General features: G+C 47.7%; 1 protein-coding gene across 1 annotated transcript; it reads right to left on the bottom strand.

The window, feature by feature from the left end:
* Positions 1 to 27,034, bottom strand: P2rx4 (purinergic receptor P2X 4). The gene is made up of 12 exons (XM_006970742.4): positions 26,817 to 27,034; positions 13,267 to 13,414; positions 10,724 to 10,795; positions 10,539 to 10,611; positions 9,875 to 9,971; positions 5,791 to 5,871; positions 5,545 to 5,686; positions 5,315 to 5,451; positions 2,351 to 2,444; positions 2,184 to 2,249; positions 1,788 to 1,883; positions 1 to 1,004 (listed from the first exon to the last, which is right to left on the bottom strand). The coding sequence occupies exons 1-12, from the start codon at positions 26,948 to 26,950 to the stop codon at positions 978 to 980; spliced, it is 1,167 nt and encodes a 388-aa protein (XP_006970804.2). The 5' UTR covers positions 26,951 to 27,034; the 3' UTR covers positions 1 to 977.
* Between the last annotated feature and the right edge of the window lie 743 nt (positions 27,035 to 27,777).

Below are 27,777 nucleotides of genomic sequence, written 5' to 3'. Positions count from 1 at the left end.
TTTAAAAAGCCATTTCTTTTAATGGTTGGTCCTCGGTCCTTTCAACATAGCCCTTCTGAAAGGGAAAGCCAGTTCTGTCTTGGTTACCAGGGACAAAGTCTCTAGGTCCAGGGAAGAGGGACAGTGCCCCAGGCCCGCTGGCAGGCATCTGGAGAACTCCTTTATAAAGTGCGTGGACAGAGCTGCTGGGCCCGTCCTGAGGGTCTAGAGACCGGGACTTCCAAGGGAGCCAGTCCTGGAGACCCTGGAGACCCTGGAGAAGACGGCGGTCCCACAGGCCACAGCGGTGTCTCTGTTCTCAGACTGTCACATCACCTCAGTAGGCTCACACCGTATAACACGACAGGTGACCCGGCCAACACCACACCAGGAACCCACCGTGTGCGGTGAGCAAATGCACTCCTCACAAAAGGCGAGGTTAAAGGCTGTCTAGCGAGGAGGAATGTCTTGAGTTTGAGGCCAGCCTGAGCTACACAGAGTGGAAGTCTGTACAATGTAAAAGGTTTAAAAAAAAAAAAATGCCCAAACCCGCAAGGAGACGAGTGCTGTGGTGTTCCTCCGTCATCCCAGCACTTCTGGGGATGGAAGCAAGAAGATTCTGGGACTGAAGCCCGGCTGAGCTACGGAGCATGACCCAGGCTCAGAAACGACAAAACTGCTGGGCACACGCCTTTAATCCCAGCACTCGGGAGGCAGAGGCAGGCGGATCTCTGTGAGTTCGAGGCCAGCCTGGTCTACAGAGCGAGATCCAGGACGGGCATCAAAACTACACAGAGAAACCCTGTCTCGAAAAACCAAAAAAAAAAAAAGAAAGAAAGACAAAACTAAAACAAGACCCGCTGGGCAACCCTGAGTGTTTGTGGAGTGGAGGAGACGGAATGAAACTCTGGGACTTTCTCTAGAGAGACGCGGCCGCCATTTCTCCCTTCTCACGGCTTCGGTGAGGGCGCTGTGGGCTTGAAGGGTAGGGTCGGGCATCAGTGGTCCATCTCACCGGCGAGACCCTGCAAAGGAGGGGTAAACATGTAGCCAGCCAGTGTGTGTTGCCACCATGAGTGACCCAGCCACCCAGGGTAGGAGGAGATCGGCGCTTCTCCTGAGGGTTTCTTAACAATGCAGACGCCTCAAGTTGGTTCTGGAGGGGTCTCACGGTATGGCACAAAACCCTCATTCCGCAAGATTCCGTAAGTACCATGTGGGTGTAGGTACTGGCCTGCTATCTTATCACAATCAAGGTCTGACTGATTAAAATAAAGCTGGGCTAGCCAGGTGTTGGTGGCACAGGCCTCTAATCCCAGCACTCGGGAGGCAGAGGCAGGTGGATCTCTCCGAGTTCGAGGCCAGCCTGGTCTACGGAGCGAGTTCCAAGACATCCAGGGCTATACAGAGAAACCCTGTCTTGAAAAACAAAAATAGGGGCTGGAGAGGTGGCTCGGCGGTTAAGAGCACTTAGCTGCTCTTCCGGAGGACCTGCGTTCCATTCCCAGCACCCACATGGTGGCTCACAACCATCTGTAGTGAGATCTGGCGCCCCCTTCTGGCCTGCAGACACACATGCAGACAGAACACAGTATACGTAATAATAAATAAATCTTAAAAAAAAAAAATAACAGCTGGGTTTTAAAGAGGGAGTCCATCTGAAGAAAAGTTGGAAATCAATGCTGCCACGGGTGGTCGGCTGACAGGTGACAACCTTTGTGGAGGGGCCTTGCCTGGTGTTCCCCACTGGGACAAGAGACGAGACAAGGTGTGCGGACTTCTCGCCTGCGGGGCGCACAGCTGCCTACCTGCTCGTAGTCTTCCACATACTTGTATTTCTTGTCCCGGTAGTAGTATCTTTTCTTCATGCAGTAGAGGACTATGACGTCACAGAGCACAGTCGCCTGGTGTAGCACAGAACGAACCGGGATGCTTTGAGCTGCTGCTGCGTTGTGCAGACCCCCTTCCTTTGGAACCCAATCTACCGAGGAGGAAAGGCACCTCCCTGCCTCTGAATCAGACCGCACCCCGAGCCTCTAAGGGGCTTGGTCTCAAGAGGTGGGATGCCTAGGGCTTCCTTCCCTCGCCCCTAGACGCATCTAGCCTAGAGACAAGTTTGAGGCCCCGGGGAAGGACAGCGCTCACTAAGATCTGCTTGCTAGCGGGGAAGGTCCAGTTCCCAAAAGGAACACCTTGCCACTCACCACCCCTAACAGTGCCAAGCCGGAGCCAACGTTGATCATGGTAGGGATGATGTCAAACTTCCCAGCCTGCGTCAGATCGGAAGAGAAAAGACATTCTGACGGGGGAAAGCAGAAAACAGGACGTTGGGAGGGCTCCCTCTCCCAGGGAGGTTCAACGGAGGGCCAACCTTTCCAAACACAATGATGTCAAAGCGGATGCCATATGCCTTGATGAGTGTACGCTGCTCGTTGCCAGTGAGGTCCCTGTAGTACTTGGCAAACCTGAAGGAGAAGGGGGCGGGTTAGGGAATTAGTGCAGATTCGGGATGCCAGGAGAAAGCTGCTAGGGAGGGACCCGAGTCCCCGGGCACAGCTGGTCTTGGCTAATGAGTTGCTCTGTGGGCTTAGCAGACACTCAGCACCCCGGGTCAGCCTCCCAGCTCATGTGAGGCAGGTGGCAGGAGGGGCCAGGACCCCTCCTGGGGGAACAGAGTGACTGTCATCACCATCTCCCACAGGATGGCAGACGCCTCGCTCTGAATGGCCTTCCTGATACAGCCAAGACACCTGCCTCCCTCCAGGGGACCCTGGCTGCCAACAGAGAACTTGGAAGCTAGCAGGGATCCGCAAGGCTGTAATGAAGGCTGGGGGCCAAGCCAGCCACGGCACTCGCCTCAGCCAGGGAGTTTGGCTGCAGGTGAGATATGCCACGCCTCAGTGGTTCTTCCTGCCCACCATCTGCTTTTTTTGTTGTTGTTGCTGTTATTGTTGTTTATATGGCTGGGTTGAGATAATACAATTGAGCTGAAATACAACCAAACCGCTCACCCACCAAACTACAGAATTCAAGCCAGGGAGTCTGCAATCCCAGAGCTCCAGAAATTTAAAAGGTCAATCAGTTGTTCTTAGGTATACAACCAGTCGATTTTAGAGTGTCAGCACCTCCAAAGGAAACCCTGCCTTTATCACTGTTCTACCAGACCCCGGCCTTAGCATTCTACCGGGATCTTAAGCCTGGGACGTATCTGGTCCACAATTTCTATGCGGCAATGGTCTCAATAAGAACTGTGCAGTATGCTGGGCGGTGGTGGCGAACGCCTGTAATCCCAGCACTCGGGAGGCAGAGGCAGGAGGATCTCGGTGAGTTCGAGGCCAGCCTCGTCTACAGAGCTAGTCCAGGACAGGCTCCAAAGCTACAGAGAAACCCTATCTCGAAAAACAAAAAACAAACAAAGAGCTGTGCAGTAATAGAAACGGAATAATAGAAATCTGATTCCCAGGGGAGCGTTCAAATACCTGCTTAGTCTCAGTAAGCCTTAACAACCCAACACAAATTTGATGCCACAAATTACCACTAGAGGGAGTCGAGGGCAACTTTTTAAAGACCCACCCAGCAAAGGCACTTTTAATGTACACAGGATTTTGCTGCTTTAAGAAAATGGCAAAGGAGTTTCCAGGCCTCTCGTCAGATTCCCAGGTATCCTGGATTTAATGGTGCCCCCTCCCTAAGCTCATGTCCACCTTGGGCCTGCAAATGTGACATTATTTGGAAATAAGGCTTTGCAGATGTACTTTAAAATGAGGTCATACGGGATTAAGGTCCTCCCTAAATCTAATGTTCAAGAAGAGGAGGAGAAACCGGGTCAGGTGTGGTGGTGCGTGCCTTTAAACCCAACCCTCAAGAGGCTAAGGCAGCCCTATTTCTGGAGGTCAAGACCGGCCTGGTCTACACAGCAAGTTCCCAGCCTGTCTTAAAAAAAAAAAAAAAAAGAGAAGGTGGATGTGATGGTGCACACCTCTAATCCCAGCACTTGGGGTCTGGCAGGGGGGTCAGGAGTTCCGGATCACCCTCAGCTGCACAGAGAAGAGAGATGCAGAGGGAAGAAAACCATATGACCACAGAGGTGCTGGCACACGTACAAGCTCAGGATTGCTGGGAGCCACCGAATGCTTGGAGAGGCCAAGACGAATCCGGCCACGGAGCTTGCAGCAGCGCGACCTGGCAGACACCCCGATGTTAGACTTCTGGTTTCAGAACTACACAAGGATAAAATTCTCCTTTTGAACCGTTCCGTTTTGTTAACCAGAGCCCAGGGAGGCCAAGATACCAGCATTTTCAACAGGGAAATTTTTTGTTTTGTTTTGTTTTTGTTTTTGTTTTTCGAGACAGGGTTTCTCTGCGTAGCTTTGCGCCTTTCCTGGAGCTCACTTGGTAGCCCAGGCTGGCCTCGAACTCACAGAGATCCGCCTGGCTCTGCCTCCCGAGTGCTGGGATTAAAGGCGTGCGCCACCACCGCCCGGCCCTCAACAGGGAAATTTGAATGCGGCTCTTTCTTTTATTTTATTGAGACAGGCTCTCGAGATGCAGCTCAAATTTGTGCTTCTCCGGCTGTGGTCCCCCAGGTTCTGGGATTACAGATGTGTGTCACTCCGCCTGACTTGATCACGGGCCTCTCTTGAGTCTTTACCCCTGTAACCTCTGGGTGCTGGGGCAGGATCAATTGCTGAAAAACCAATTCCTGGACCAGATCCCATTGGCCTTGAACAGAGTCCACAGGCTCATCCGTTCCTCCCAATAGTGAGCAGGGATGTGGCAGAAGACGGCCCTGGGGAGCCTAAGCTACCGGCGCCTCTCCTCTACCCTGCAAACCTCAACACAATATAAAAAAAAAAAAAAAAACAAAAAAAAAAAAAAAAACAAAAAAAAAAAACCAGATTTTATTTTTCTTTTATGAGTATGAGTATTTTGCCTACATGTAAGCGCACCATGTACATGCAGTGCCCAAGGAAGCCAGAAGAGGGTGTTGGATGCCTTGGATCGAGAGTTATGGACAGTTGCAAACTGCCAGGTAGGTGCTGGGAATCAAACCCTGGTCCTCCGCAAGAGCAACAAGTGCTCTTAACTGCTCAGCACTTGTAGCATGAAAGAGGAGAGCTCTTGTGGGCCTGGAATCACATGAGCAAGGCCCTGCTGGGAGTATCCTCCCAGGTTCCGGGCCTTCTTGCCTTGAACCGGTGATACACAGCCTGGCCCATGGGCACTGGTCTTTCGGAGGGGGTGGGGGAGATATGAATAACCCCATAGGCATCTCCAATCACCAACCCCACCCCACCCCCACGACATGTGAGTGGCAGGGCCCAGGCTCACATACCTGAAATTGTAGCCAGGAGACACATTGTGTTCCAGGTCCCGGGTGTCGAGGCGCCGGAAGGAATATCTGGGCAGGCAGAGGGAGGCGGCTCTGTCAAGGTTACAGTCCCACTTGATCTGGATGCCCATGATGCCTCCCTGTGGGGAAGCAAGAGAGACCCAGCCAGGCTTTTCAGAACTCGGGTCCGTGCTGAGGCCAAGGAGGTGTGAGAAAAGCCGCCAGGCATCTACCTCCACCGCCATCTCCTGGAAGCTGTGCCCGGCGTCCTCCACAATCCTGCCGAGACGGAATATGGGGCAGAAGGGATCCGTCCGAGCATCATAAACGCACGATTTGAGATAGGAAGTGGTGATGTTGGGGAGGATGTTCCTCCTGAAGTCAGGGAGGAATCACAAAGTCTGAGCGAGGGGGACCTCGGGGAGAGCCGGAAGTTCTTTAAGAGGCTTGTGAACGCGCATGCCTGGGCCCCCACTTACTTGCTGAAATTAAACTTGGGGTACCAGATGTTGTTCTTTACCAAGAGGGTGAAGTTCTCCGCGGACTTTAAAAAAGCTGGCCTGGAAGAGAAATTAACAGTTACTTAACACACACACACACACACACACACACACACACACACACACACACACACACGGCTCTGCAGCCTTTGTAACAGTTTCTCGTGTCTCTCTCGAGGAGAAAGGGGAGCATCTGGTATTTCCTACTCCTTTCTGTATAACACTAGGTCACCAGGCCTTCTAATCTTTCCTCAGAAAAGGCGGGGCTTTTCCTGCCCCAAGCACCAGGTAGTGAAGAACCTGAGCGTTGGCTGAGGCGGATGCTGGCTGTGGCCGCCATGATTCCTTAGCCATCTGCTGGCCTCAGGTTTGCCTTTTTGGGTGTTCATAGAGAATGGATCCATAGATGGGGTTTGTACGTCAGAGCACAGGGGCGTTCGCCTGCAGGGACATCCTGGCCTGGCTGAAAAGGGAGCCATACCGCCAGAGGGCTCTGAAAGGCGCCACGTCAGTCAACTTTTGGCTGAGCATAGGAGGTCTGTCCCCAAGGGGACTCGTTTCTGGAGTGGATTTTTCTCAGTGAGAATCCAGAAATGCAGGGCTGACCCTCTTGTGGAGGAGGCCTCCCCCGAGGCAGACAAGACCTTTGAAGTTATAAGGGGAGTCGCTCAGCCTTAACAGCAAAGCCCCTAGGACCACATGGGGGGGGCACTGAACCCATCCCCTCTGCTGCTAAATAAAGGCCTGGAGCTCTTTCAAGCTCAAGTCCCCAATCCTTATCAAGAGGACGAGATTATAAAGAATGGGGTTCCCCATTTTTATCATTTGCTGAGTATCACACGCCAATAACCTGTACACCCTATAGGCAATACTTTCCTTCAAGATTAGCTCACTGTTCTTTTCTTTCAAAAAAAAAAAAAAATGGCCAGGCGGTGGTGGTGCACGCCTTTAATCCCAGCACTCGGGAGGCAGAGGCAGGCGGATCTCTGTGAGTTCGAGGCCAGCCTGGTCTACACTGCAAGTTCCAGGATAGCCAGGGCGATTCAGAGAAATCCTGTCTTGAAAAACCAAAACAAAAAAACGTGTAGTCGATAATATTGTCTGTCCAGGGTGTGTGGTCTGGGGCTTGTTCTTTGTAAGAAATAACGAATCAGCAAGTGATAACCAACGCTCCCCAAATCAGGGTTTCCTCCTTGATTTAAAGGGAGGGACTGAATAAGGCAATATCCATTTTCAGTGCCTGTGTGGGCATACAGATGTTGTGCCTGTGTGCACACCTGGAGTACAGCCGTAGGTGTCTTCCTCATGAACAGAGTCCACCTCCTCTGACACAAGGTCTCTTACTAGCCTGGAGTGAGCCCCGGAGATCCCTGTGTACACCTCCACAGCGCAGGGATTACAGGCACGTGCCACATAACCCAACATTATCATGTGAATTCTCAGCGTAGATCAGGTCCTTGGGTTTCATTAACAGAGGCATCCATCCCCCCCTACACCCCACCTCTGGCTCCAGCTGCAGGAATACCTTTCTCACTATGTGACCCAATGGTATGTTCTAGACCAGGGCCCCACCAGCTTAGACCCGCAACAGTGCTGACTGATAGATAGCAATACGTTGTCAAATACAGCTTTAGCCACGCTGTGGTTGACTTTGTTGTCTCTGCAGATAGTCTCCATCTATAACGCAGACTGCTCTGGGAGCCACCCTCCTCCTGCCCATGCTTCCTGAGTGCTAGGATCACAGGTGTAAGATCACTGTACGTAAGTTTTTACATTAAAGACGTCAATGCGTGTGCACACACAAAGGTCAGATGACCATGGGCAAGCCAGTTATTTCCTTCCATCATGGGGGTTTTAGGGACAGAATGCAAGTGTTATTTTCTGCTGAATCATCTTACTGGCCTGGCAGCCACATTTAAAAGTCAAAGAAGGTGAACACTAAAATGACTGAGCATCTTGTATTGCTGTGGGATGTTCTGTATGTTAAATGTGTTGCTCTGATTGGTTACTAAAGAAAACACTGATGGGCCAGTAGCCAAGCAAGAAGTATAGGCAGGACAAGGAGAGAGGAGAATTCTGGGAAGTGGAAGGCTGAGGCAGAGAGATGCTGCCAGCCTCCGTGATGGGAAGCAACGGGTTAAGATGCCGGTAAGCCACGAGCCACATGGCAACTTATAGATGAATAGAAATGGGTTAATTTAGGATATAGGAACAGCTAGCTAGAAGCTAGAAGCCTGCCACGGCCATACAGTTTGTTTACTCTGTTGGGTCTGAGTGGCTGCGGGACTGGCAGGTAAGAGAGATTTGTCCAGACCATGGCCCAGGCAGGAAAACTCTAGTTACATTGTATTTATATGCTTATTCGTGTGTGTGTGTGTGTGTGTGTGTGTGTGTGTGTGTGTGTAATAACACAGAAAAGCAAAACATGAAGTCAAGAATTTGAGAACCAGTAGGGGTGAGGTTATATAGGCAGAGCAGGAGGGAAGGAGGGAAACGGTGTAATTATATTTTCATTTGAAAAACTTTTTTTTTTTTTAAAGTAAAAGGAGAGGGTGGGAGACAGCTGAGCTCAGCAGTAAAGGGGCCTTTCACCTTAGGTCGGGTGGATCACAACTGCCTGTAACTCCCGCTCCAGAGGATCCAGCGCCCTCGACTGGCCTCATGGCAGACACTCGATGGACCGAAACATGTATTTATTTTTAATCTTTAAGAAATTTAAGAGGCAGGCGGATCTCTGTGAGTTGAGGCCAGCCTGATCTACAAAGCGAGTTCCAGGAAAGGCGCAAAGCTACACAGAGAAACCCTGTCTCGAAAAACCACACCCAAAAAAATTAATTGATTAACTACTTGGGTTTTTTAATTAATTTTATATACATTGGTATTTTGCCTGCAGGTATGTCTGGGTGAGTGTGTCAGGTCCCCTGGAACTGGAGTTACAGACAGATGTGAGCCGCTATATGGGTGCTGGGAATTGAACCTGGGTCCTCTGGTAGAGCAATCAGTGCTCTTCACCACTGAACCATCTCTCTAGCCCTTTAATTTTTTTTTTTTTTTTTTTTTTTTTTTGAGGCAGGGTTTCTCTACATAGCCCTGGCTGTCCTGGAATTTACTATGTAGACCAGGCTGGCCTCGAACTCACAGAGATCCGCCTGCCTCTGCCTCCTGAGTGCTGGGATTAAAGGATGCGCCACCACCGCCTGGCTGCTTAGTCTTGTTTGTTTGTGGGACATGAAATATACTGATTGTGTGTGTGTGTTGGGGGTGGGTGTGCGTGTGCATGGTACTGTAGCCACCAAAGGCCAGGTACGATAGCTTATGCTGGTACCTCCCGATACTCGGAAAGCTGAAGCAGGAGGCCGGGAGGCCAGGGCTGGTGCCAGGGCTTAGTGGGTCAAGGCACTCGCTGTAATACCTGAGGATTTGAGTCCCATTCCTGGGTCCCAAACAGTAGAAAGAGAGAGCTGACTCACAAGTCGTTTTCCAAGCTTCACGTGTGCCGTGGCACACTGACACACTTACACACACACAAATGTAATTAAAAATCACTTAACAACAACAACAAAAAGAGTTTGGAAGAGCATTAACTTAATGTGCCAAAAGTTATCAGAGGCAAGAATAACTAAATAGAACCTGCCAGAATGATTGTCAATGAACTTTTGGAAACGCTTAAACTTCGGTGCTCCTCATGAAACCGAGGGAAGAAAATGAACATAGAGATATGGAATTAAGTGAAAACAAAAAACAAAAATAGTTCGGAGCCATCCCTGGCCACATAATGAGTCTCTTTCGAGGAAATCAAGACCAAAACCCAAGAACCGTTTCCTGTTGGTTACATGCAACAGACAGTGCTCCGGTACCCATAAGTCACCTGACCCTTATCACAAGTGGCAACCCCTTGTGGTCTCCTTGCCCTGTGGCTGACAACCACTCTGCCAGGGTGCAGTGGCCCCACTCATTGACCAAGAGCGCACCAAAACATCCCAGCACCCGAGCTCACCTCACCCTCTCTGTCACCTCCCTCCAGGCTGAAAACCAAGGCTAGGGGACCGTGGGTAGGACTCACGTTGGCACGCCAGCGTCATTCTCCACTGGGCACCAAGCCGCCACCTCGCAGGTCTTCACGGACTCATTGAATGGTACACATTTTCCGGTCCCGATCCCTGGGAAGAGAGAATAGGTCCAGATCCATGAGGGGCTCGTTGCCAATCTTTTGCCTTTGCATAGTACCGTATGAGAGCCCTGAGGAGCCTGGGCAGCCCGTCTTTCGTAAATTATGGGATTTAGACGGTGTCTAGAGGATGGAGGTAGAACAGGAAGGCTGCCTCAGAGTCGGCCACGTATCTGCCAACGTGATACTAAGTCACAGGGAGGGGCGACCTCTGAGGTGTCTGCCGCCGCAACACAGGTGAATGCTAAGAGGGTCTCGGTTCTGCTATTATATGAGGTTCCCCTGGGTTCATGTAGCATTGGGACGGGGTGTGGGGGTGTCTTCTCTGATGATGGACTAGAACTGAACCCAGGTTCATCCAAGCCAAGCTTGTGTTCTACCATCAAGCAGTAGCCCAGGTTGTGTGGGGGGGGGGGGGAGGCGGGAGGCAGATTTTTATTTCTGCAATGTCTCTATCTCAGGTGCGCCACAGGAAGTGTGATGTCACCAGAAGCCACTTTCCCCAGGCTCAGCACCGCCCCGCTGAGAGGTCCCCAGCTGCTCAGTCACTCCCGCCTACCGTTGCTGTGGGTGCCGGCGGAGCCAACGGTACAGTCTGAGTCCGAGTTACAAACGGTGGTCTGATCGGGAATCTGGAAAAGGAATGAATAGACCCCATGGAACTAGCCTCCTCCCCGTCTCCCCCCTCCCACAGTTTTCCAGGAGCGGATGTGAGTGTAAAGCCTGGGGGGCTTCCCCACCTACTTCTGGACAGGTGCTCTGCGTCTGGTTCACAGTGATGATCATGTTGGTCATGATGAAGAGCGAGTTTTCCTCCTGCGGAGGGGAGAGAACCCTGTTGAGTCACCCTCAGAAGAGGTGAGTGGGGCCGCGGAGAAAGCCAGATGGGCTGGAGAGACGGCTCAGTGGTGGAGAGAACTGGCTGCTCTTCCAGAGAATCTGGGTTCAGTTCCCAGCAACCACATGGTTGGTGACAATCATCTGCAACACCAGTTCCAGGGGATCTGATACCCTCTTCTGACTACTGCTGGTACTGCATGCATGTGGTGCACATACACATGTCATGCACATACATTCTGCTGCACACACAGACACATAAAATATTTTTTTTTGTTTTTTTTTTGTTTTTTGTTTTTTCTTTTCTGGAGTTGAGGGCAGAACCCAGGACCTCATGCTTGCTAGGCAAGTGCTCTACCACTAAGCTAAATCCCCAACCCTATTTTTTTTTAAAGCATGCTAAAGGCTGGATATGATAGCACATGCCCTTAATCCCAGCTCATGAAAAACAGAGACAGAAGGATCCTTGTGAGTTCGAGGCCAATCTGGTTACATAGCAAGATCCAGGCCGATCAGGGCAGCATAGTGAGACTGTCTCAAAAACAAACAAACTAACTAACTAACTAAATGAATAACTATTCTAGGGAAGAGTCTGTCAGCCAGTAACAGACATTTCTCTCTTTGAAGTGGTTTTGTTTTCTCCTCATAGATACAAAGGTGCCAACCCAGAGTCTCTTAGAAAGCAATTCTCTGTAGATAGGAGAGAGGGATTGCTAATGATGACCCCCTCATACAAGGAATGACAGACAATGACCCTAGGAGATTCTAATTATATATCCCACCCCCAACCTCCACTGGGTGCTTGGAATTTTAAAGAGCTACTAGAAGCTTCCAGCATTTCATACTTCCTCCCCCAAAAAGCAGAGTCAGCTCTGGGAGGCATTTTGGGGATCAGGTCTCTGCAGCATCCCCACCCCAGGTCTGACAGGTGGCGAATGCTCTGGAAACAGCTAGAACAAACTCTGCTGGGAGACAGGCCACAAGGGAGGTGCAGCAGGAGTCTCTCTCCTGACAGACGGACAACTCCTCATCTGGTGCCAACATACATCTTGCTTCTGAGCCCCGCTCGCTGGCTCGAGTTAAGCGTGTCCAGCTCATGGTCGCCTACTTTCTCTTTCCTGTTGCTTTATCTCTTTCACGGAGGGAAATGTCCATCTAGAGATGCATCGCACCCATGTGGTGGTTATGTTCCCGTCACGGAGACGGCTCAGGAAGACAGAACGCAGCGGCTGGCTGGCTGGTCCCTCCCGTTCAGTCCCAGGAGCAGGGCTTATGCCCTTCCTTGGCTGCAGCGGGTACGCTGGGTGTGACAGTCCCAAGCTTGTTAGGATGGGGTTGGAAGCCACCACCACTCAGCTGAGACTGGTATGTACCAAAAGAACACTCAATCGCAACCACTTGCTCCAACTGGTTTAATTTTTTTTTTTTTTTAAGACAGGGTTTCGCTGCGTAGCTCTGAATGGCTTTGAACTCACTAACTCACTACATACACTAGACACGTAGACAGAGATCTGCTGGGATTAAAGGCACGCACCCCCATACCTGGCAGTCCATTTTATTTTTCTGTCTCTCTAGCTCTGGTTTTTCTCCCACCAAGTCCTTCTCCGGAGAAGGCCAGGGAAATTAACACCCTTAAAGAGACTATCTGAAGTCCTTGCTTTCTCTCTCCTAGCTCCAAGTCAAGTGCCCACAGCTTAACTAATTTGGCCACCAGACACACCCAGCCAGCACATCGACCATCTGGAGGGGAAGCTAGGCCAGGGTTTGGCCAAGAGGCACATAGCCGAACAGTCAACGTTTAACTTGCAGCTTTGGGGCTGGAGATTTGGCTCCACAGCAGAGCGCGAGCCTGGCATGTGTGAACCCCTAGGCTCCATCTCCATGTCTAGAAAAAGAGACCCAAATGTCAACTTGCGTCTGTGTGGATTAACAGACAGCAGGTAGGTTAGGACGCGCCACGCAGCAATCTCTTCCTCTTTGTTCCGGATGGAATCTGACCATTTCCTTTTAGTTTGGGTGTGTGGTCTCTAACTGCTGCTGTTTTGTGTGTGTGTGTGTGTGTGTGTGTGTGTGTGTGTGTGTGTGTGTGTGTTTAATATGCCCTCTGATGAGCTTTACCTTGTGGGTGTAAGACAGGAAAGCAAACACAGAACGCGGAAGGTACTATTTCCAGCCTCACTCTGTCCAAGACCAAAGAAAGGCCTTTGCTTTCTCACCCTCCAGAGCTTGGAGAGGTGGAGGTGTGGGAAAAGGGAGTCTGGGCTGCAGCCAGCCACACTTGAGAGCAGTTAGGAGAGCTCTCGAGGGCTCTCTGTTGGAAATGACATCTCAGAGATCTGGCTGCATCGCTGTGTCGGGCTAAAACAACCTGGGCGGGGAGGTGGCGACCTCTGCGTGCGAAAGCAGGAAAGGGCGGGCTTCTTGTGCAGGGAAGCCACCGGGACACATACCTGAGCCGGAATCACATAGTCCGCCACATCCCAGATCCGGAATCCAAGTTCAGAAGTGTTGGTCACAGCCACCCCTTTGGCCTTGGTTGTCACTGAGCTGACCACAGAGTCAGTTTCCTGGTAACCCTTTTCCCACACAAACACCCACCTAAAAAAATACAGGTCATAGGAATCAGTAAATTCGAACTGACACCAGGGAGTCTCCGAGAGCCCCCCCCCCCCCCCCGAAGTGTGGCATTAACTAATCATGTGACTTGCAAAAGCTGCTCAACTACTACACTCCAGTGTGTAAAATGGGCAGAGTAGCCCCACTGATTCTTTTCTGAGAACTAAACGATGTGGGTCGGCTAGCAGTCATCAGCGCACAGGGAAGGAAGGCCCAGCAAATGCTGTCTTGATTACTGGATGTTTGAGGAGGTTCAAGACACTGTGATCTATGGGAATCACCAATAATAGGTTATTATAACAATAGCTTCCATTTGATTTCCATAGAGTAAGCCATTTAATCCTGACCATTTAATTCACGAGGCACACGGCATTCTTTTTACCCACAATTTGCAGAGATAGGAATAGAGACAAAGAGTGGTTAAGTCACATACCCATGGCCATACAGCTAGCAAGTGGCAGACTAGGGGTTTGAACTCAAGCCAGAAGCCTTTGAAGCCTCTGATCTCTAGCCAAGAGAATCCTATCTTTTAGGCAACTTTGTCTCTTTAAGACTGGCTTTTACTACGCAACCCTGGCTGGTCTGGTACGGGCTATGTAGCTCAGGCTGGGCTCCAATTCTGAGGTGACAATCCTCCCACTTCAGATTCCCAAGTGCTGGGATGATAGGTGTGTGAGACACTACACCCAGCTGATGTGTGTGCGCACATATGTGTGTATGCGTGAGATATTGTGTTTGTGTGCGTAAGTGTGGGCTCACATGTAAAAGCCAGAGGGTAACTTTTAGAAGTTGGTTTTCTCCATCATAGACTCTGGGGTCAGATTCAAGCTGTTATGTTTACATAGCAAGCATTTTGTTGTTGTTATTGCTGTTTTCGAGACAGGGCTCTCTGTGTAGCCTTAGCTGTTCTGGAACTCACTCTGTAGACCAGGCTGGCCTTGAACTCAGAGATCCACCTCCCTCTGCCTCCTGAAGGCTGGGATAAAGGTGTGTGCCCCCACACCCGGCTAGCATACACTTTTGGAGACTGAGTCTTGCTATGTAGCTCCAGCTGGTATTCAATACGGAGCCCAGGCTGGCCTTGAACTTAAGATGATGGCCTGCCTCATCCTCCCAAGCATTATGATCACAGGCATGCACCATGTTCTGCTCAGGGAATTCACGTTTGTGTTCTTGTGTGTATGTTTGCATGTGAAGGCCAGAGGGCGGCCTCAGGGACCTTCCTCAGAAGACATCCATTTGGTTTGCTTTTGATACATGGTCTCACCATGGAGCCATGACTGACCTGGAACTTACTATGTAGACCAGGCTGGCCTTGAATTCAGAGATAGATCTACCTGCCTCTGCCTCCTAAATGCTGGGATTAAGGATGTGTGTGTGTGCCACCCCCATGGCTGGCTCCCACCTCGTTTTTCTGAGACAGGATCTCACTGACCTGGGGCGAGATGATTAGGCTGGCCAGTGAGCTCCAGAGACCTACCCGAGTCTGCCTTCCCAGTGCCGGGATTACAATTATGTGATACTGCACCTTGTTCTGGGTCTCTAACTCTGGTCCTTGTGCATTGAGTACTTCACCTGCTATGTTCTCAGCCCCTTGGGGAAACTTTCTACAGTACTGTCTTACTTTTTCCTAGGAATTCGGGTCATCGAATTGCGCCTCTCCTTCTGAAGTAAGGGTGTTAATGCTGGGCTAAATAGTTACAGATCTAAAGGCATCTGTGTGCTGGATACCGAACATGAACTGGAACGCTCAGTCGCTTTTCCTACCTTTCCATTGGAACGTAACGAGGACTATGGGGGTCCAGCCCCTCGATAGTCCCCTCCCAGGGTCCGCAGAAGGCTCTATCAACCAGCAGAGAATCTTTAGGGTCGGTAAATCAGTCTACGCACTCAGAGTTCTTTGATCCATTCGCTTTAATTCCTCTGGCATAACATCCTTTATACACAGCTTCAGTTCTGTTCTCATGTCTAGCTCCTTTCTTGCCTGATTTCTCTATATTTATCTACTGTCCCCTCTATGTTCTATCTTAATTCCTTCATCTAGTTCTGTCCCTTCTAGGTTCTCATCTATCTAGTTCTTTCCCCTATCAGCTCCTCTCCTGTCTCCTTCTCTCTCATCTGGCTCTTCCTCATCTTGTTCTTCCCCATCTGGCTCTTCCTCATCTTCCATCTCGTTCCTCTAGTCCTCTCTTTTAGCTCTTCAATCTAGTTCTTCCCCATCTCAGCTCGTTCCTCTCCCGTTCTTACCCATCTCATTCTTCCATTTTCTTCTCCCTTCTCTCCCCCTCTTGCCCTGGGAGTTCTGATATATATACACTTACAAGCAGTATTTCCTTAGCAGTGCAAAGCCAGGCTTCCAGGGTCAAAAGGAGGGGTGATAAGAATAATTACAGGGAGACTTGAACTGGGAGTTCTGGCTGAGCATAGCTGTTAGCACAGAAGGTTATCTAAAAATTCCTAGAAGTGGTTAGGTAAGTAGTTAGAAGTCTATAAAGTTAGTAAGGCTGTAAGAAAGGAGGGGTCTGAGCTAAATTGTGTAAAGCTATTACTTAATGTCTACCTGACCTAGGCGGTGTCCCCTTGTGGAATTTACCTTAAATCAGGAGACTCGCCTGTGGGTTGTTATCATTGTTAGTCCACCTGAGACTAACAATGGGCGCCCACCTGGGTGGTGTTTCCTGTAGTCCTTGAAAGTGGCCAAGGGAGATATCTGATTCCAGAGAAAGCCTTTCCCTGAGGCTGTTCTCCAAATTACCTGGAATGTGTATGTCCAGAGAGTGCTCAGTCTACACTGTTAGTCCTTCTTAGGGGAAAGTCAATTGGGAAAGCTATGAAGGCACACATGATTTTCATAACAGAATACAGCTGATATATAACAAGCCAAGTAACACCAAAAACTCCTTGGGATTTGGCTTCCTCTGGAGGAATTCCATGATCCCTCCAGGTAGTGACTTTGCCATAACCAGCTGAGTTCTTATGATATATTCCTGCGGCCCTCAACAGCTCCCCTTTTTTCATTTAGTTAAAAAAAAATTTTGTAGGACATTGAATATGTAGATAAACTTAAGTTTGGAGATTTCTGAAAAATGATAAGTAATGATTAACATTGATATTTAATCAATATTGTACCTATGATATATATTTATAATCAATACTCTATATAGATGGCAGGCTGAGGATTAGTTTAACCATCTAATAGGTATAGCTGTATATAGTTAGAATATCTCTGTCTCCAAAAGGGAGCAGATGATTAATCATAAAAATCTATCCTTAGCTAGTATGGCATAATATGGTCAAAAGTGTCTGAATAATATGATTGTGACTTATCAAAAAGAAATGATTAGTTTGGAACATTAACTTTATCTATTATTCTTTGGTTAGTGGTATTAATTTGGCTAACCTGTATTTTAAGGAGGCATAGTTAACAAGTTACCTGAGTCATGGGCACCTGTGGGACCAAGGCTGCAGCTGAGGCTTACCTAATTTAAATTTGTAATCAATGTAATATTAAACTATTAGCTATGAGAGAACAGTAATAACCTGTGTCAGGGTATACATAGCAAGACTTACATACATACAATTCAGGATCATGGGCAAAACTTATACAATTAACAATAGAGCATTTGTAAGGGCAGTCCAGCCCCTGGGCTGGAAAGTTCAGTTCACAAAGAGGGGTACGTGACAAAGGGGGCTGTAGAAATCTCTCATGGTTACTTCCTGCGGATATGGGGGCGAAGCTGGGGGTCTTGAGGCCTGGGATGCAGTGGACACCCAGGAAGCGCAGGCTGTTTCAGGCTCTGTGAGACAGGCAGTGTAGCAGAATTTTCTGTCTAGTGGGCTGGAGGGCGTGACGCAGGGCTGGCCTGGACAGCACATCGGTGTGGGCTGGAGGGTGGGGTGCAGACCTGCAGCTAGACAGCATGTCCATGGTCCAGAGAATGACAACCTGTAACTCTTTAAATGGTTAGAATTTCTGCTGGGAACAAATATGTGTATTAATGGTAGAACATGCAGCCGAAGAGTTTTAAAGATGAGGAGTTTTAAAGAGGAAACTCTTTCTCTTAGGCGTACCTATGGGATATTAAATGCATGGTTAGTAGATAAGAGAAGGGGATACCAGGCCAGGGAGAGGGAAGGCCCCTCCCCTACCCAGAGGAGAAAAAGAAATTTTGTAAGTGGGAGATAAGAACTGTAGTTAGGTTGCATTCCTCCCAGTCCTTCTTGGTTTGTGAGCGTTGGCAAATTTTGATTTCCTGAAGCTTGTGAGAACCTTTTTAATGGACAAAAGCTTAGACATGTTAGCTATATAACAGAGGTAAATTTTGTCAGACAAAAATATGAATCCTTGGAGTCTCAACAGAATCAGGATAGCCAGAGAATGATATCTGAAATGTGTCATTTATATATCTCTCAAGTCTCATTATCTTTTGACAAAAGTTAATAAAATACATTTAGAAGAGAATTATTATTTTTAATCATATTTCTATGAGTTTTATATCATTGATGAACAGTTCATCAAAAGGATCTGGAATTGTATCAATTTATTTATATTTAACACTCAATATTTAAGAATCTAGATGTAAATAACAATCTGTATTCAGTTTGGCAGCTTTAGAGCACCTTTGTCCTGCAGTGGCCTAGTATATGGCGTGACCAGGCGATCCAGGATTCATAAAGGCAGGTCAATGTCCTGTGAAGACATGTAAGCATATCCTCTTCCTGACAGTATGAAAACATCAGGACTTTTTCAAATACCCGTGAGAAGATCACAGAGGCTTAGGTGTAACTTTGTGGCTTGGCCTGGGAGTAATAAGGAATGCCTGTAGTGGGACATATGAAAAATCTAAGCGCCAATTCTTAAGAGTTCTTGAAGTATAAGTAAGGCTATTGTCTATATATGAGTTCTAGGCATTCCTAAAATTGAAAAGCAGTAAAATAAATGGTGTATTACTTCTTATATCATAACCATAAATCATAAGTAAGCCTCATGGTGAGCTTCCATAGGGAAAGAATTTGTAATTGTTGGACAGAAATAAGAAAAGGTGCCAGTATATCCTGTAGAGTTATTTGCCATTCTATAGACTCATGAGTTTCATAATTTGGCATCAACTGTGGAATAAAATTATTGTAAGATACATACACACACACACACACATACACACATACACACACACACAATTATTAGATTGGGGGACCATGAAGAAGCTATAACTGACAGTTCTGAAAGTTAATCTGTATGGATAAAATGAGGAACTCTGTTCAAAGAATGAGTCCGGATAAACAGAACTCGCATTTCCTGTTCTATATGTCGGCTTTGGCCTCCATCATGGCAGGGTGAGTAGCAAGCTACAAGTATTTGAAATGCTGACAATCTTTAGGGTGAGGAGGCATGGTAAAGAAGCAATCTTGTACATCTATGACAATTATTTTTTGGTTTCTGGGGATCGCTGTGTTAGATGGGAAGCCAGGCTGTGAGGTTCCCCTTGGCTTTAATAAATTATATTTAATTTCTTAAGGTCTTGTAACAGTCTATAAGCCTGATATTTCTAAATAAAAAGATATTAGGGTGATTTAAAGGCTGGTGGGGGGCTTTATATGCCCAATATTTAAGTTTTTTCTCCATCAGACAGGTAGCAATTACAATTCTCTCAGCATTTAAAGGTCATTACTTAACCCAGATAGGAGCATCAGATTTACAAGTAACCGAGTCAACAGTGGACAGTGGCCCCTAGGATAAATTTTGATACCTTAGGCTATGTCTGTCATGTATGATTTCTGGAATAAAGGGCCCAATTATGCCGTGAGCGTGTTTACTCAAGTTCCTTTAAGTTTAAAACCCATCTAATGCATTTGAGATGATATTAGTTCATAGCAGAGATTAATGGTACATCCATTTGTTACAGTATGTCTCTTTCCCATAGTGTGTTAAGTATGGTGGATGACATATGGGCAAAATATGTCATAATTTTATCTATCTGACCATCTTAATATTTTTGAGTTGCTAGCAATAATATTAGGTTGACCTAGCCCTATAAGAGACAAAGGAGTAATAGTCATCTTAAGTACTTGGCAAATCTTTTCCTGAAATATAGCAAGCCAATTATTTCCCCTTCTGTATTTTAAGTGTTTAGTTGGTTTGGAATATTTAATTTCCTGAATCCAGAAGGCCATATCACTGGAATTCACACCAGTAGCTCCCTTAGGCTCTGCCCTGCATGAATCTGAATTGTTTTTGTAGAGGGTTGTACAATAATCTTAATTTCTTTAGTAAAGTCAGGATCAACCTTTACTGGGACAATTTTTATACCTTGTACAGCAGAGGAGTTACAGCCTATATTTAGCCCCAGTGTCCCTTCTGGGGAGGTCCAGACTCTTATATTAAGACATAAAGGTCCATTCCTAAAGCTTATATATCTCAGACCTCAATAAAAACTTTATCCACAGATCTAACTTAAGCATACCTCTTCAGTATCTCTAGGTTATTACTGAAATTTATGTATCATTAATAACATATCTAGATATTTATGTGTTACATTGATCTATCCTAATAACTGGCAATTCATATATCATAAGTTATTTTTTAACTTTCCTAAATATTTTCTATATCTAGACCTTTATATCCCTATAAAAACTTTACATCCAAAAGCATCTATGTCATTTTGAAATCTGTTAGGTGAGCTATCTTTTACTTGAAATTGGATAGTAAGGCAATTTGTCTTTAAATCTGGTAAATGGAAATATAATCTAAATTATCTTAGAGCATAGTTTGGACAAAACCCTGGCAATGAGGGGTATGGCAGTTTTGTCCAAAGTGTAAACTTTTTAAATGTTAGGGGATAAGTAATGAATTGATTATATGAAATTTATCATACATAGCATGTATATAAGTATAATTTTGTATACATTTGAGAATTTGATCATTTATGATGATCAAGTTTTAATTAGTATCCTGAAAATTATCTTTAATAGCTTGTAGCTTAAGTACAGCTTATCCTTAACAGTTTACAGTTTAGGTCGGCCAATCAATCAATAAGTTTTACTTCTCTCTCTCTCTCTCTCTCTCTCTCTCTCTCTCTCTCTCTCTCTTTTTTTTTTAAAGATTTATTTATCATGTACACAGTGTTTTGTCTGCACATATCCCTGCAGGCCAGAAGAGGGCGCCAGATCTCATTACAGATGGTTATGAGTCACCACGTGGTTGCTGGGAATTGAACTCAGGACCTTTGGAAGAGCAAGCTGTGCTCTTAACCTCTGAGCCATCTCTCCAGCCCCGTTGTATTTCTTAATTATCTTTAATTAAAGTAAACTTATTCTTAAGTTAGTTGCCCTTATAAGCTTAGAACTTTGATTTTATACCCGCCAGTTTAGCCTTAAAAATATTGTTTGTACTGAAATTTTTTAAATATAGAAACAGGAACTCTTATTCAAAAATATAGTATATGAGGAGAGTAACAATTTAATAAATCCTTTAAGGTATATCATGAAATGAGATAAGCACAGTAAATTTACAGGCCCAAACTAAAACAAAGGAGGAGGAATTTTTTATTTTTTTATTTTTTATTTTTGTAGCAGTTGCAGCCTGTTTGTCCAGTCTGTATCAAGCCAGATAGCCACGCCACCGGGAATGGCAAGGTGAGGAGAAGGGTGGAGCCCAAGTGAGCTGAGATGCAGATAGCAGATAGTTAGGTCCAGAGAGAAGGCAGATGTTTAGGATTCCGACCCCCAAACGTCTTCGGGGGTCTGATGAATCCATACAGGTCGTAGTAGGGCGTCCCCTAACCAGGACCTGTTTTTTTGAAATGGGTTAACTGAAGTTCTTGTACTTGGCCAAGATTTTTGTAAATTACCAAGAACTTAATAGTCAACCCAGAAAAAGGAAAGAGAGAGAAAGAGACACTTTTTTAGGAGAGCTGGGAGTTGCCATTGGTTTTTAAATCGGCACTGGCTGTGAGGCTTGCACAGTTATTTAAATGAAGGCTGCTGGATCAAGCTTCTAGTTAACAATTAGAAGTTTACAGCTCAAGTTCGCCTTTGGATTTCAATTAATTTTAGCAAGAAAGGCTGTTTGTAGCAGGACGCTGCTACTACTATGGAGAACATAGTGAACTTCATTAGCTCTGGTTTATGCTCTCAGGAGGTCTGGTAGTGTGAGAATATTGTGTTACCTCCTTGTAAGACCCTGAATGAAGTAATGGCAGGTTTCTCCTTAAAAGGGAGGGGTTAAAATCTCTGACGCTTATCACAGTCTGATGGTAAATTAATTTAATAAGGTTGGCAGCTTTTAGGGGTCTCCTAAATCTTTCCATACATTTTTTAGGAGGCCTTATGGGATTAAGATAGTCTGTTGTTTCCTTATTTAAGCTTATAAACTGACTGGAGCGGACTGAAGTGCCTTTTGTCTTAAGCCTGTGTCCTGTAACTTCTATCAGAAGCTGTTTCTCTTCAGACTCATTCTGACTATTTGCGGGGGGGGGGGGGGTGGGGGGGGGGGTGGAGGGGGGGGTTCATAGCTACTCACCGCTCCAACGGGGGGTTCGGCTTCCCCGGGGTCTGCAGCACCCTTCGGTGAGGACTGGTTATAGCTGATACTTCGGAGGTCTCCAAAATCGTACCTCCCGGAGAGTTGAACCTCTAACTGGGCAGCTCTCTGTGAAGCGATACCTCTACCCCTGGATATGCTTCAGTACCTACTTCTATCAGTCCCCTGAGTACCTAAACAGTTAAGTCTGTTCGTGGCGCCAGGTAACGAGGACTATGGGGGTCCAGCCCCTCGATAGTCCCCTCCCAGGGTCCGCAGAAGGCTCTATCAACCAGCAGAGAATCTTTAGGGTCGGTAAATCAGTCTACGCACTCAGAGTTCTTTGATCCATTCGCTTTAATTCCTCTGGCATAACATCCTTTATACACAGCTTCAGTTCTGTTCTCATGTCTAGCTCCTTTCTTGCCTGATTTCTCTCTATATTTATCTACTGTCCCCTCTATGTTCTATCTTAATTCCTTCATCTAGTTCTGTCCCTTCTAGGTTCTCATCTATCTAGTTCTTTCCCCTATCAGCTCTTCTCCTGTCTCCTTCTCTCTCATCTGGCTCTTCCTCATCTTCCATCTCGTTCCTCTAGTCCTCTCTTTTAGCTCTTCAATCTAGTTCTTCCCCATCTCAGCTCGTTCCTCTCCCGTTCTTACCCATCTCATTCTTCCATTTTCTTCTCCCTTCTCTCCCCCTCTTGCCCTGGGAGTTCTGATATATATACACTTACAAGCAGTATTTCCTTAGCAGTGCAAAGCCAGGCTTCCAGGGTCAAAAGGAGGGGTGATAAGAATAATTACAGGGAGACTTGAACTGGGAGTTCTGGCTGAGCATAGCTGTTAGCACAGAAGGTTATCTAAAAATTCCTAGAAGTGGTTAGGTAAGTAGTTAGAAGTCTATAAAGTTAGTAAGGCTGTAAGAAAGGAGGGGTCTGAGCTAAATTGTGTAAAGCTATTACTTAATGTCTACCTGACCTAGGCGGTGTCCCCTTGTGGAATTTACCTTAAATCAGGAGACTCGCCTGTGGGTTGTTATCATTGTTAGTCCACCTGAGACTAACAATGGGCGCCCACCTGGGTGGTGTTTCCTGTAGTCCTTGAAAGTGGCCAAGGGAGATATCTGATTCCAGAGAAAGCCTTTCCCTGAGGCTGTTCTCCAAATTACCTGGAATGTGTATGTCCAGAGAGTGCTCAGTCTACACTGTTAGTCCTTCTTAGGGGAAAGTCAATTGGGAAAGCTATGAAGGCACACATGATTTTCATAACAGAATACAGCTGATATATAACAAGCCAAGTAACACCAAAAACTCCTTGGGATTTGGCTTCCTCTGGAGGAATTCCATGATCCCTCCAGGTAGTGACTTTGCCATAACCAGCTGAGTTCTTATGATATATTCCTGCGGCCCTCAACAGGAACGAAAGCAGAATGCCACAGGATTGCAGCGAGATAAAATAATAAGGCCAGAGCAACGTCCTAAAGCACCACACAACAGTCAGAACCCTATCCCCAAGAGATGCTGTTAAATTTCCAGAGGGCACCAGTCTGCGGTCATTGCAACATCAAGAAATGCTAAGATCCATCTCTTTAGGAGACACCCCTCCTGACAAGACTTCAGTTCAGAAATTGGTGTTTTCCATTACTTTTTCATGCGTTTGTTTGATATGAACCATCACCAAATCCTCCGCCCATCCCAAATATGGGTTTCTCTCCCACCAAGTCCTCTTCTGCGGGGCTTCTAGGAACCCACTGGCACTAATGCTCCCTGTAATCCACTTTGACACAGAGCTTAGGGCAGACAGTCTAGGAGTTTTATGAGCCAGAACATTGAGTTGCTAAATTGAGGGGAGGGAGGGGGGGGAGATATGGTATCATCATCCCATGAATAAGATCACTGGGGATTCTGAGGTCAGTGTTATTTTGAGGAAAGATTTGCTTTATGGAGAAAGAGATTACACTTTCACCAAGATTAATGAAGTCAGGAAGCTAACAAAGAAGTTAAAAACCAGGATGTGATGAATCGTCTTTATAATCCCAGCACTCAGGAAGCTAAGGCATGAAGATCGCTTGCAAATTCCTCTGCCAGCCTGGACTATGTAGCCAGTGAAAGGTTACCATGAGCTGCATAGTAAGGCCCTGTCTCAAACAACCACAAAAGTTAAAACAAGTCCTGAATTTATATCCTAGGTTGATTTGGATCACAGTACGATGGGTGAGAGCAAAGCATTGTTTTTTGGTTTTTTGGTTGTTTTTTAAGAAATGATTGGGGCAGACATTACTATATAGGAGACTCCATAACTATGCTGCCCAATAGAAATAGAAGACAGTAGGGATGGCGAAGAGCAGCTTAGTGGTAGGAGTCCATGATTAGACATACAGTGTAAGCCAGGTGTGGTGGTGCATGCCTTTACCTTTAGCATGTGGGAGGCAGAGCTCTATGAGTTCAAGACCAGCCTGAGTTACAGGCCAGATAGAGATCCTATCTCATAAGAAAAAAAAAAGGCACAGGAAAAATTAATGACATATTTTTATGTGGTCCAATATGGATAAACTATTTTAACATTGTCAGTGTCCAAGGCATCAGCCTGGGAACTGGACACGGTAGTGTACATCTATCATCCCAGCACTTGGGAGGGAGAGGCAGGTTTGGGAGCCCAAAGGCATCATCCTTGGCCACAGAGTGAATAGGACAGCCTGGGTTCCACAAGACCCTGTCTCACCTAAGCCCCCCAACCCCCTCCCCAAATAAAGGCTTGTGAGGTGGTTCAGCAGGTAGAGGTGATTTCTGAGCAAGCCCAAGACCCTGAGTGTCATCCCCAGAACGGCCCGTGGAAGGAGAGAACTGACTCCCAAAAGTTGTCCTCTGACCTCATGAGCTATGGCATGTGTGTACCCACACTCATACACAGACTCACACACCCCAATAAATAAAATCAACATTTAAACAAAGGATCCAGCCCAATAGCACAAGTTTGCCTCGTATTCGTAAGGCCTTCGGTTTGATCTCCGGAAAAGGTACTGTTGTGATATTTTACTTTTTTAAAAAAATACAATATCTAAAATATTTTCAAAATCTAGCGTGCATTTTTCAGTTTGCGTGCGTTTTAATTTAGAAACAAGCTCTCGCAGTCGGTGGTTGCAGGTGGCCCTTTTAGGATGACAAGAGCCACAGACCCCTTCATAGTACAGAACCTGAACAGTGAACAGATGACCCCAGCAAAGCAAGAGCCGAGACCCCAAAGCTCCGTAAGAGCTCCAGATTCCAGGTGTTGCTAACCCAAGCTACTTAGTCAGCTAGCAGCATGTGTGGGCACTGAAGAGTCCACGGCAAACACTGGAACACCTTTCACAAGCTCAAACCTGGATATGGACAAGGTGTTCTTCAGGTACTGTGGCGGAATCCAAGGCCTCGTGCATGCTAAACACACATCATATAAAAACTTTTCTGGAGACAGGGTCTCGTGTGGCCCAGACTGTCTTTCAACTCAACGTCCTCCGGTGTCAGCCTCCTGAATACTGGGATGGCAGATGTATTCATTACGACCACACCAGGCTTCAGCAAGTTACCTCTAGTGCCTGCTGCTTCTGGGCTGACATATGTTGGAAAGGAAACCTGCAATCTTGTGAATTCCCTTAGGCAGTCTGAACAGATTCCAAACTACACACCAAAGCAGGAGACCTGTTGCTTTGTTATTTACTTTATTTTTGAGACAGGATCTCACTTTAGAGGTCTGGCTGTCCTGAAACTCACTATGCACACCAGGCTGGCCTCGAACTCACAGAGATCCGCCTGCCTCTCCCTCCCCAGTGCTGGGATTAAAGGCTGTGCCTCAGGCCTTCTTCTTAACTACTGGGCTAGCTCTCCGCCACCTGTGTGCCTATTTTATTATATACCTGGGGTGGGGAGGTGTCCCAAAAATTTCTCAGCTGAGTATGGTCAGGCGCAGAAAGTTTAGCAAGCCCTGCTTTATGGCGCTATGCTATAAACGGAATCACCGGTCAGCTTGTGATTGGCAATCAGTATTTTCCTAAGGCTTCCTAAATGGTTCCAAGGTGTAGATGAGGAATCCTTGCCGTAGGCCCTTTAGACGGAACCAGAAAGCCGATCCACCTGCCAGACCAGCAGCTGTTGAAGCTAGAATACCTCGCAAGTGGGCCCACGAGGCAAGGTGACTCCCACCGGCTCTCCTGGGGTGTATTAAATGCTTACGGGTGCATTCAATTAAAGTGAAACATTTAATAATACCTAGCGATGGCAGGGTGCATCTCAACAGTCAACAGGGAGCAGAGGTTAGAATCCGAATAAGGCAGGTACCATATTGCAAACAACCCAACAACTCAAAGGAAGGGACCTTAGGGCACTTTTGGGAAGCGTGACATCTCCAGGGCACTGGGTTATCAGGAGGTTCTCAGAGGACGGGAAACCACAGACCCAGAAAGTACCGAGAAGATCACAAGCCTTGGTTTTGTTGTTGTTGTTCAGCAGATTTTGAAATGGAAACGACGAGAGAAGACTGTGACCTTTAGAGCAAAGCCCTTCCTTGCCCAGTCCCTCCACCAAGTCAAAGGGCATCACGGAGCAAGCTGGAAGGTAAAAGGGCAAGAAAAGTGGGGTGGCAGTCTAGCCAAGGCTTAGCTCGCGGGACACCCCAGTGTCCCCCGTGTCCTGCACAAGCCGGTTCCAGGTGGCAAGAGCCCGGGGAGGGCGTGTCGCCGCCCCTTGGACTTGGGGTGGAGGTCCGGCTTAGCAGGTACCCCAGGCCCGGGGGTGGGTGGGTGGAGAGCTGGTGAGCCAGGGGCGCTGCCAAGTCCCGACCGTCCGGGTACCCCCAGCCGCGGCCCCCGCCCCCAAGGCCCGCTCACCCGATGACGTAAGCCAGGATGAGCAGCTGCACCACGCGGTTCATGAGCCCCACTTTACGGCTGCGGATGAGCACGATGCGCGGCGTGTCGTACTCGAACAGGAAGGCCCCGAGCGCGGAGCAGCAGCCGGCCATGGCTCCGCGGGGTCCAGCACGCCGGGGTCGCCTCGTCGCCTCCTGCTGGGTCCCGGCCGCAGCCCCGCCCAGCAGCTCGGGCAGGCCCCGCGGCGGCGGCGGCGGCGGCGGCGGCGACGCCCGGAAATAGGCGGCGCGCGGCCTGGGGTGCGCGTCTCCTCCCCGCCCTCCTAGCAACCCGAGGTCTCCGAGGGGGAGGCTCGAACCCGTGATCCCTTCAAGGCGCTAGAGTTTGCAGAGTTTGCAGACAGTGGCTTTGCCCCGCAGGGATGAATCACCCCCGGAGCGGGACAGGGGAGCACTGTCAACTTGAAAGTGACCAGGGTAATGACGCCCTCAGGCCTAGGCGGAGTGAAAGGCAGATAGATGGGTTCCTCCACCTTGCAAAGGGCTGCTCAGCGAGGATGCAGGATAATGAGCCACTCCCCTGGGGGAACTTAGGTCAGAGTCGCATTCCTAGAGGACCTGAGCGTGGAGGAGAATAGCTACCCCTGAGGGAGCCGAACTTGCTCCGGCTGTAAAGGAGGAAGCTGCGCCAAGCTGCTTTCTGAACCTGTAGGGTGGGGCGGGTAGTGAGGGGTGGGTGTAAACATCTGGGGTCCTGGGATGTCTGTAGGAGTCAGCCACATGTGCCATCATATACCCGTCCTAGAATTGAAGTCGGGCCATGTCCCTGCCCCATAACTGTGGTAGTTTGCATCTGGGAGGAGGAAGCAAGCAGCCAGGACCAGGAAGATGTTCCTGTAGCCATCGGGCCATTGAGAATGTCTTATCACAGGCTTAGGGAGAACTGGAAAAAATATAGCCATTCCCTTCAGCCATGTTTT

Source organism: Peromyscus maniculatus, chromosome 23 (genome assembly GCF_049852395.1).
Source record: "Peromyscus maniculatus bairdii isolate BWxNUB_F1_BW_parent chromosome 23, HU_Pman_BW_mat_3.1, whole genome shotgun sequence".
In the NCBI taxonomy this organism is placed as follows: Eukaryota; Metazoa; Chordata; class Mammalia; order Rodentia; family Cricetidae; genus Peromyscus; species Peromyscus maniculatus.
This window is presented reverse-complemented; position numbering and strand designations above follow the sequence as displayed.

Excerpts from the sequence above, each read along its gene's own strand:
- P2rx4 (XM_006970742.4), bottom strand. The coding sequence starts at position 26,950 with ATGGCCGGCTGCTGCTCCGCGCTCGGGGCCTTCCTGTTCGAGTACGAC. Across the intron at positions 2,250-2,350 it reads ACATCATTGTGTTTGGAAAG|GCTGGGAAGTTTGACATCAT; the intron begins GTTGGCCCTCCG and ends GATCTGACGCAG. Across the intron at positions 1,884-2,183 it reads GCTTGGCACTGTTAGGGGTG|GCGACTGTGCTCTGTGACGT; the intron begins GTGAGTGGCAAG and ends GTGCTACACCAG.